The sequence below is a fragment of the Lactuca virosa genome, chromosome 3 (genome assembly GCF_052849685.1).
Source record: "Lactuca virosa cultivar CGN04683 chromosome 3, Lactuca_virosa_CGN04683_v6, whole genome shotgun sequence".
In the NCBI taxonomy this organism is placed as follows: Eukaryota; Viridiplantae; Streptophyta; class Magnoliopsida; order Asterales; family Asteraceae; genus Lactuca; species Lactuca virosa.
This window is the reverse complement of record NC_136428.1, coordinates 10976678-10986716: the sequence shown is the minus strand read 5'-3', so window position 1 is coordinate 10986716 and position 10039 is coordinate 10976678. Positions and strand designations below refer to the sequence as shown.

The 10039-nt window shown below is 33.6% G+C and overlaps 1 protein-coding gene across 2 annotated transcripts; it reads left to right on the top strand.

The window, feature by feature from the left end:
- The first annotated feature begins 4565 nt into the window (after positions 1-4565).
- LOC145165210 (protein HOTHEAD-like) lies at positions 4566-8762 on the top strand. Of its 2 annotated transcripts, XM_079083896.1 has the most exons (6): positions 4568-4693; positions 4773-4850; positions 6659-7300; positions 7384-7775; positions 7899-8464; positions 8575-8762. In XM_079083896.1, the coding sequence occupies exons 2-6, from the start codon at positions 4775-4777 to the stop codon at positions 8630-8632; spliced, it is 1734 nt and encodes a 577-aa protein (XP_078940022.1). In that variant the 5' UTR covers positions 4568-4693; positions 4773-4774; the 3' UTR covers positions 8633-8762. The 2 variants fall into 2 exon arrangements, with proteins under 2 accessions (XP_078940021.1, XP_078940022.1); XM_079083895.1 differs by having other exon boundaries at positions 4566-4850.
- The last annotated feature ends 1277 nt before the right edge of the window (positions 8763-10039 follow it).

The window sequence follows — 10039 nt, the reverse complement described above, 5'->3', positions numbered from 1 at the left end:
CGAATGAATGTCTGTACACATTCATCAGCAACAATGAAGATTATGTGTTATTATATTACTGTGATTTTAACAAATATAATCTGGAACAAATGGTTTTTCTTTGTACGAGTTTTATAATGTGGATATTTACCTTAATAAAAATGAAATTTTTGGTTGTGAAAATTGGGACGTTACAAGTTGGTATCATAGCCCTGGTTTGAGGGATTTGAAGGAACACTTGTGTGAATCCAAACTCAAACTAAGATCCGAGAATTTTCACAAAATGTTTTTGCAAAAGATTTTATAACAAAAGGGTTGGGTTACGGACATAGGTTCGGCCCCTTGTCATGTTATTGTTTGATTGTTATCTTGTGATCATGAACATGGACCTTGACTTAACCTTGGTTTTACAGGAAGATCGGTGTGTACAGTCAGCCAGAGCCTGAACAGGAGAGTGGTTCCTAAAATACCCATACTTGTTATTTGTACTAAATTTAAATTTGTTGATATGTGAATTGTTATAAAAGTATGAAAGAGGATAAGCTAAGGTTCTTTCAGGGACTATTGGATAGTAATGCCTGATTTCTGTGATGCCTTATGATATAGGGAATTTCTTGTTATATGTTATTTAATTGTGTGATTGCTAAGTGTACAGAGATAAGAGTAGAGTAAAGTCTAGAATCATCTCGATGATTAAATCCAGAAAATGCCTAGTCAAGGGATGTATGAATTCATAATCGACCTGTTTCCCGACATGAAGCCGATTGCGAAAGCACCATATCGTTTAGCGCATACAAAGATGAAAGAGTTAATGACACAACTCTAGGAGTTGTTGGAAAAAAGTTTTATATGACCTAGTTCATCACCCTTGGGAGCTCCTGTACTATTTGTAAAGAAAAATGACGGTACAATGAGAATGTGCATTGACTATAAAGAGTTAAACAAAGCTACAATAAAAATAGGTATCCTTTACCTAAGATAGACGACTTGTTCGATCAACTGCAGGGAGCAACCGTTTTCTCCAAGATTGATCTCAGGTCATGCTATCACCAGTTGAAGATTAGAGAGCATGACATCAAGAAGACAACCTTTAGAACAAGGTATGGGCACTATGAATTCCTTGTTATGTCGTTTGGATAACAAATGCTCCAACGAGATTCATGGATCTGATACGTCGAGTTTGTAAACATTTTCTAGATAAATCTGTAATAGTCTTCATTGATGATATATTGATTTACTCTAAGAAAAACCAATATCATGGTAAGCATCTCCGAAAAGTACTATAAGTCCTTAAGAGAGAGAAGCTTTATGCAAAGTTCTCAAAGTGTGACTTTTGGATACGGGAGATATAATTCTTGGGTCACATTTTTAATCGGGAAGGCATTATGGTTGACCCAACAAAGATAGAAGCTTTGATGAAATGGGAGACGCCAAGGAGTCCCACTGAAATTCGTAGTTTTCTGGGATTGGCAGGTTACTATCGAAGATTCATCCGAAACTTTTCTTCTATCACGGCTCGATTGACAGCCCTGACCAAAAAAGGAGCTGCTTATACGTGGAGCGAGAAGAAAAAAAGAGATTTTGGTGAATTGAAGAAGAGGTTGCGTGAAGCACCAATCCTCGTCCTAACGGAAGGAGCTGATGACTTTGCGGTTTTCAGTGATGCTTCTAAGATTGGATTGGGATGTATCCTTACCCAAAGGGATAAAGTAGTGGCGTACACCTCAAGACAATTGAATCCCCACGAGCAGAATTATCCAACTCATGATTTAGAACTTGCAGTAGTGGTTTTTGTTTTTAATGTATATATCTTTGTGAGACCAATGCCAAGTTAGCTTAAGGCACATCAAGTATATTATTGACTATGTGGCACAATAAGGTTTATTGGGTTAGATCACCTTTATTTTGTTTGATTTACTGCATTGTTCTCTAAAAATTAGGATTTAGATTTTTACCTTTCTTCTTTTCTTCTCTCTAGTCTATACTTATCTTTCATTCTTTTTTGGGGACAAGAAATGTATAAGCTTGGGGAGATTTTCTAGGTGCATTTTATACACCATTCTAGCATGTTTAATTCACTCTTTTACTTTGCAGAACCATAATCCATGCATTTTACTTGTTTTGGGACAAATTTTGTCATATTTCATTTCCACACTTTGTATGCCATTTCTGGTGGTTTTGGAGGTTGAATATGACTCAAAATGGTGAAAAGGGTCGGAAGCAAAGTTGCGGATCTTTTGGAGCTGAAATCAAGAAATTCTATCAGTAGATTTGACACGGGTCGTGTCAAAATAGGCATGAGGGCAACACATGGGTTGTGTCACTTTTGACACGGGTCATGTCATTCTAGTATAATTTGACACGGTGGCATGTCAAATGAGGTTTTGGGCCATTTTCAACATTTTACTTTGGAGACGGAGGAATATAAGGCAACATAGTTTGTAATGACACGGGGCCGTGTCAGACGCGTAACTCGCTTTTGGCAGTTTTCGTTTATGATCTATTTCGGGATTTTGGGCCATTCTACACACCATCTCTCACTTCCAGGCGACCAAGGGTGATTTTTGAAGAGGGTTTTTAGTTATTAACTTTGAGAAAATCATTTGGAAACATTTAATTTATTCTTTGTAAGCAACTTTAGCACTTTAATTTCCTTTCTATACTTGTTGATTTTGTTCTAGTCATGTGTGGCTAGACCCTAGGTTTTCTAATTCTATGTCTTGACTTGTCGTTTGTTGTTTAATCGTATGAATTGATATTTACGTTCAATTTCTATCTAGTGAATTTGGTTTTGCTTCAATAAAGAGGTTGATCTTAATTTTGATTCTTATTAGCTATTTGAATTAGGATTAGATAATTCCAGTTATCTAAATTTGAAAATCCATATTTGTTTTGTGAATCAGACTTAGTAACATGCATTAAATTGATTTCCATTGAATGATTTTAGTGTAAACTTAATTCACACATCCTTATGCTCCCAAGCTTGTGAGGGGTATTGGGTGTTGTTGGGAACATTCACATAAAACTTAATGCAAATCTTGGTTTATGTCAAAGAGCTTATTTAGACTTGAATTCAAAGATTAGGTTAGTTTTAAAAAGCTTGTTTTAAACCTAATAAATTGGTGAAAGTGTTAGAGCCTGTTAACATTTCCAAGTACTAACTTGGATAAAATTGAGTGAACATCATTTCTTAATTGAACCAGTTAATAAGACAATCAAGCATGGAGTTGGAATCTTTACATTTTTTATTTCTTTTTCATCTTGTTAGTTCTTTAACCGTCCTTTTACTTCTTGCAAAAAAACTCATATTTTGTGACTAATTTATACCTTGTGAAAAAAAGCATAAACAATTGTCTCGTGTCTCTGTGGATCGACCAATGCTTCTATGTATTACTTTTTAGTGCATATTTAGCAGTGTATTTGGAGTCATTGTGTACCCTTATCATTTGTTGGGTTTGACACCCCTAACATATATATATATATATATATATAATAATAATAATAATAATAATAATAAATAAATAAATAGAAAATAGACACAACATTATAAAATTCACTATTAATATTAAAAAACAAAAAAAATGATCAAATCATTACAAAAACAACTAATTTAAAGAAAAATACTTCTCCTAATAGTTTTAGATAAGTTAGTTTTTTCTTTATATAATTATATCATATCCTCTATGAATTTTGGGCCATGGGCGACCAGCCGGGTTCAGGGGCGGATCCAAGGGGATCCCGGGGTAGCCCGGGATACCCCTCAAAAATTTTTTGGTAGTGTAATTTTTGTGTACGAATACCTCAATTTTTTTTCGGTATAGTGTATATATACGCATCACTTCACTTATAAACACAAACAAACAGTTGGTCTACTGGTTAAGGCGTTGGTTTATTGAAGCAAAGGTCTTAGAATCGATTCTTGCTCCTTCCATATCTTTTAGTTAATTTTGTTTTATTTTTCCAGCTATTTTATCCCACATCGCCAAGCACATGTAAACTCAACCATTTTTGTCTATTATATAAGCTTGTTATTTTATCCTCATACTTCATTTGATATCTACTTTGAGTCCCACATCGATTTAAGTATCAAAATATAATTCTACTTCATGTTTATATAACAAGACTTGATGTTAGCTAAGGAGTCGATTAAGGTTTGGGTTTAAAACCGAAACCAAACTAAGGAAACCCAAGTACCCCGGAAAAATTTTGGGTTACCCTAAAAATAAAATTGGGATACCCCTTTACTTTCCTCTTGGCTCCGCCACTGCCCGGGTTGCCCACCGTCAGGACCGGGCTGCTTGTATAAAAGACAAAAATTGACAATGACACATATAAGAAAATGACAAAAAGGTACAATGGTCATTTAAAACTCTTTACCATGTGATTTTGAACGGTGGTAGTAAAATGACTACCCTTGCAAAGAAAATGAAAATGTAGGGATCTATGTTAAAAGAAATTCGTGGAAGACTTACATTTGTATTTTCAACCAACCACAAAGGACCATATATGTAATATCGTTTAGACTAAATCTTATAAGTTGCTTGTCACATTTCTTGAATTCTGTTGAAAATTTCGGAGCTAACACCCAGAGTTTTTGGAGTGTTTAAGATTGCAAATAAGATGTGGGCGAACAAGATTCGACTATAAAATTCAAGAAATTGCTTTGTACTGAAGAGTTTCGTTGAATTTTTGCTATATTAAAGCCGTCAATATTGTTGGCTTCTTCTCCATAAAGACCTTACTTTCCCCATCATCCTTCTGCATGCTCTCAACACATAATAAACTCACTTCAGTCATGGTGTTTTCAGGGTGGTTTACAATTTTGGCTGCTGCTGTTCTACTGTTTCATGGAGTTTCATTTGCTCAAACAGGTTCGATTCCAGTTCCATTTAATCCTTTTTGTCACTGTATATCTTAGGAATTCAAAATATCTTATTAAACTTATTGTAACATTTTCTGTAAAGTTTTACGTATTATTGAATGTACTAAGTTATACTTAAGACTCTTAATATTTTATTTCGTGGCATAATATTAGTTTTGGATATAACTAAATTTATATATCAAGTCAAATGTTTATAATTTTTTTATGTGAAATTTAGTTCAAAACAGAGAACATTTTATAAACATAAAATAAATATTAAAGTATTATGATTAATTAAAAGGGCCCGCTTTTTCTTTATTTCTAACTGTCATGCCTTTTTTCTTTTTCTCTATTTAATGAAAACGTACTAACCGCTTAAATAGATGAGTTCATGTAGTGTATCATTTTTATATATCCTGGACTAGGTGTGAGACCCGTATGTTATACGGTTTTGATAAAACAAAAAATTTAAATAAAAATTTATTAGAATTTGAGATTTAAAATTTAAAATTTAATTTTAAAAGGAAACATATTAAATACTATATGAGTAATAATTGTAATTTGTTGGTTATTTTCAATTAAGTCAATTATTAATTGATGTGTAAATATGATGTGTTAATTAAGAAAATATAAAAAAATGAGAAAATGACAAACGGAAAAAACATTTATTCAAAAATACCAAAAAATGACATGTGTCCAAGTTAATGAGAGAATGATATGTGGCAAAATTATTTTCATTTATTAAGGAGGATTTTCTTTATTATATTGTATTTTACGTTTATAAAACTAGAAGATACAATATATGGCACATTAATCTAACTCAAGTAGCTTTACAATAGAACTAAAAATAAAAAAAATATTGGAACTTAGTAATTGTGTATATCTATGGGTTACCTGGTAATCCTCGTCATTTTAACAGGCTAACCGTTATCTAAACTGGCAAAAAAAAATATTAATATTGTATCATTTCGTTAAAATATTACTTAAAATTGCACTCCATGCCAGTGCACGTAATATTATTTTTTAAAAACATATATAACAGCACAACTATTCACTACATAATGGTATTGATGTTTCATTTAAGGTCAGCTTTTATACCAAAAAATCATAATATATATATATATATATATATATATATATATATATATATATATATATATATATATATATATATATATTGTGTAGTCAAAGTTTTTTTTTTCATAAAAGTGAAAAGTGATTGATTATTATTTGGATATCAAAACTGCATGTCATAAATATAATAGAGATGGATATATAATAACAGCTACATAAGTAGTGTTTACATAAATACTTTAAAATATAGGCAGCAAAAATTTAGTAAGATTTTCAAATAAAAAAGCTTGGATCCTCATGTTACAAGATAAATCGAGAATCTACATTTTGAATTGTTTAAAAAATCGATAAATTTTCAAACATTTTTTTTTTAGTTTTTTTCCCTTGAATAAACCCGACTTAAAATTGATAAATCTAATTATAATCCATAAGTTTTCTTTATTGTTATATCTATAAAGTATAAACAGCATTAGGACATTTAAAGTCAATTACAATTTTTTAAACAATGCATGGGATGATGCATAATTTATAATTTTATAATATGTTATATATTATATATATATATATATATATATATATATATATATATATATATTACGATTTTATCTGTAGAGTGGAAAAGTTTTAGAACATCATAGTTATAAAAAGGTAAAGTTTATATGGCTACATATTTCTCCTTCTTTTTTTGGACAAAAATAACCTTATAGAAAGTACTGATTTACGACACATTAATCTCTCTCACAGATCCAGGGTACAGCTTCATGCACCAAGCAACAACAGCTCCAATGGTCTCATACTACGATTACATAATAGTTGGTGGCGGCACCGCCGGCTGTCCATTAGCCGCTACTCTTTCCCAGAACTCCTCCGTCCTTCTCCTCGAACGAGGTGGCTCCCCATACGGAAACGACAACATCACCGATTTAGCCGCCTTTGGAGCCGCCTTGTCCGACCTTTCCCCTTCTTCTCCCTCCCAACGTTTTGTCTCCACTGACGGCGTCGTCAATGCTCGAGCCCGTGTGCTAGGTGGTGGAAGCTGCTTGAACGCCGGTTTTTACACCCGTGCCGGTGCAGATTACATTCGGCTTTCAGGTTGGGATGCAAGATTGGTCAATGAGTCGTACAAGTGGGTGGAGGATGTGGTGGCGTTTCAGCCGCCGGTGAGGCAGTGGCAGGCAGCGGTGAGGGATGGTTTGGTGGAGGCCGGAGTACAGCCTTATAATGGGTTTACCTACGAGCACATGTACGGTACAAAAGTTGGTGGCACGATTTTTGATCCAAACGGCCACCGTCATACGGCGGCTGATTTACTCCGGTATGCGAACTCAAGTGGACTCACGGTGTTGCTGTATGCACCAGTTAATAAAATACTATTCACGAGGCTAGGTGCGTGTGTGATTGTATGTTATGGATGAAAACTTGTACATTTATATCTGTGAACTGTGATGTCCTTTCTTGTAATTTCACAGGAGGAATACAAAAACCAAGGGCCCATGGAGTGATCTTCAAAGATGCAAATGGGGTCGACCACCGGGCTTACTTAAAGAGAGGATCAACCAATGAAATCTTAGTGTCGTCTGGGTCATTGGGAAGCCCACAACTTCTAATGTTAAGTGGCGTTGGCCCAAGAAGACAACTTAAGGCCCATAACGTAACTATGGTTTTGGAGCAGCCCATGGTGGGCCTAGGAATGTCCGATAACCCGATGAATGCGGTTTTTGTCCCCTCTCCTCAACCCGTGGAGGTGTCTTTGATCCAAATCGTGGGTATCACTCGCAATGGAACCTATATCGAGTCTGCTTGTGGTGAAAATTTTGCAGGTGGAGCTCGAACTCTAGATTATGGAATGTTTTCTCCCAAGGTACAAATCTTTGTAATTGGACCTAATTTAAAACTATAAACACATTGGGCCTTAGTCAAGCTTATATGCTAAACGCTTCAATCCCATAAAATTTATGGCTATTAATTTCTTTCTTGTTATTAGATTGGACAACTATCGACTGTGCCTCCAAAACAAAGAACACAAAAGGCGATAGACAAGGCAGTTGAGGACATGAAAGCGCTCCCACAAAGTGCTTTTGTGGGTGGGTTTATCTTGGAGAAGATCGTTGGCCCAATATCCACGGGTCATCTTGAGATTAGGTCTCGAGACCCGAATGTGAACCCATCAGTTACATTCAACTACTTTAAAGACCCTCGGGACTTACAAAGATGTGTGGATGGGATCAAGATCATCGAGAGTGTAATCGAATCAAAGGCATTTTCACCATTTAAAGTTGATTCTCTGTCTATAATAAATCTTCTCAACATGACTGCTAGTTCACCGGTTAATCTATTGCCTAAACATGCAAACGCATCAAGATCTTTAGAACAGTTTTGTAAGGACACTGTGATGACTATATGGCATTATCATGGAGGGTGTGAGCTTGATAGAGTGGTGGATCGTGATTATAAAGTTATTGGTATAGATGCTCTCAGGGTCATCGATGGCTCAACCTTTCGCAATTCCCCAGGAACTAATCCTCAAGCCACTGTTATGATGTTAGGAAGGTATCTAACAAACAATAACTTATAACTACTTTAGTATCTTTATATATTTTATAATTGATGCATGGAGATTGTGTTGACATGTGTATGTTTTGGTTGCTTATGATTTGTAGGTACATGGGGGTTAAGTTATTGCGTGAGAGACTTGCAACCGTTCGACCCAATAATTAATACCATTATTCATTAATCATCCCAAACTTTAAAGTTTATATCGCTTGATTATTATTATTTTTTTCAAAACTCAGTTTGTTTAGTTTTTTGGAGGAATGATGTAAGAAATAAGCATTCAGTGTTGATCCAATCATTGTTTTTCTTTTCGTTTAAATATTTGTATTACTGAGTTAATGACCTGAAATACATATATTTATGATGATTAGGTTGCATCATGTCCTATCTTAACATCAAAGGGTCCATTTGGTCACGTAACGTCTCAAAAATATTATATTTATAGTTTACATCAAATCGGGTGTGAAATCTTTTGGGTCTATGTTCATAATTTCATTAATTATGAAACTTCAAGTATATCCATACCATTGAAATGTGACGTTATATGTCAAATTGTAGGTATTGCTATCACAGTAGCATCACCGAAGAAAGGAGAAAATGACGTTGTCATAACTCATAACTATGTTTATTGACCTGGTCAAAATTAATATAAAATATTTTAAATAATATATTTAAATACAATAATAACTCAATAAATTCTCTAACCTTGTTATGACAATATGTTATCACTTTTTATTAATATTAAAGTTTAAATTACGTAACGTTAGATAAAACTGATTTTTCCCAAAATACATGGTTAGCAAAAAGCTATTTTTTTGTATAATGTATTAAATCTAGGCAAAACCGAAGAATAAAAAATATATGAGGCAGCATAAATAATAATACTCCTCAAGGAACGGACCAATAACAACCTGGAGGATCAAGATGCAAACTTTAGCAATCTCATGCAAACGAAGAATGTTTTGTCACCATTTTCCTGAAGAGAATAAAAAGTGAGATACCAAATTCCTGAAAATCACCTACAATTTGTGTGACATTAAGCCAAGTTCCATGAATAGATTTATTTACAAAAGGACTAAGTCATGAACTTTTTGAATGTTGAGCGTATTGATAGCACAAGGCCATGTCAAGTTCGGATCCAATTTTAATTTCCACAACCATTTAAGTGACCAAAGGCTCCCCACACCAAGTGTCCAAGTCCACCATCATTATTAGGGCGAAGGATAGTGTGTCAAGCTAAATAACAAAATTTTCTATTATTAGGCATCACCATCTTCATCCCAAAAATTTAACTGTCAAATGTTTTAAGATTATTTAAATTTCTTATAATAAATAGATTTTGTATCATGAGCTTAAACTTGGTTTTTAAATAAAAAAGTGTAATTTTTAATTCATTAATACATAAAAAAACTATGATCAATTAAGTTCATGACCTATTAGTATTACTATAATTATTACTATTTTTATTTTATTTATTATTATTGTTGTTCTTGTTAAAGCAATTATAATGTAAACTTTTTGAAAGTTTTATTTTTGAAATATCACCATTTCACAAGGCTTTAGATAACAAAA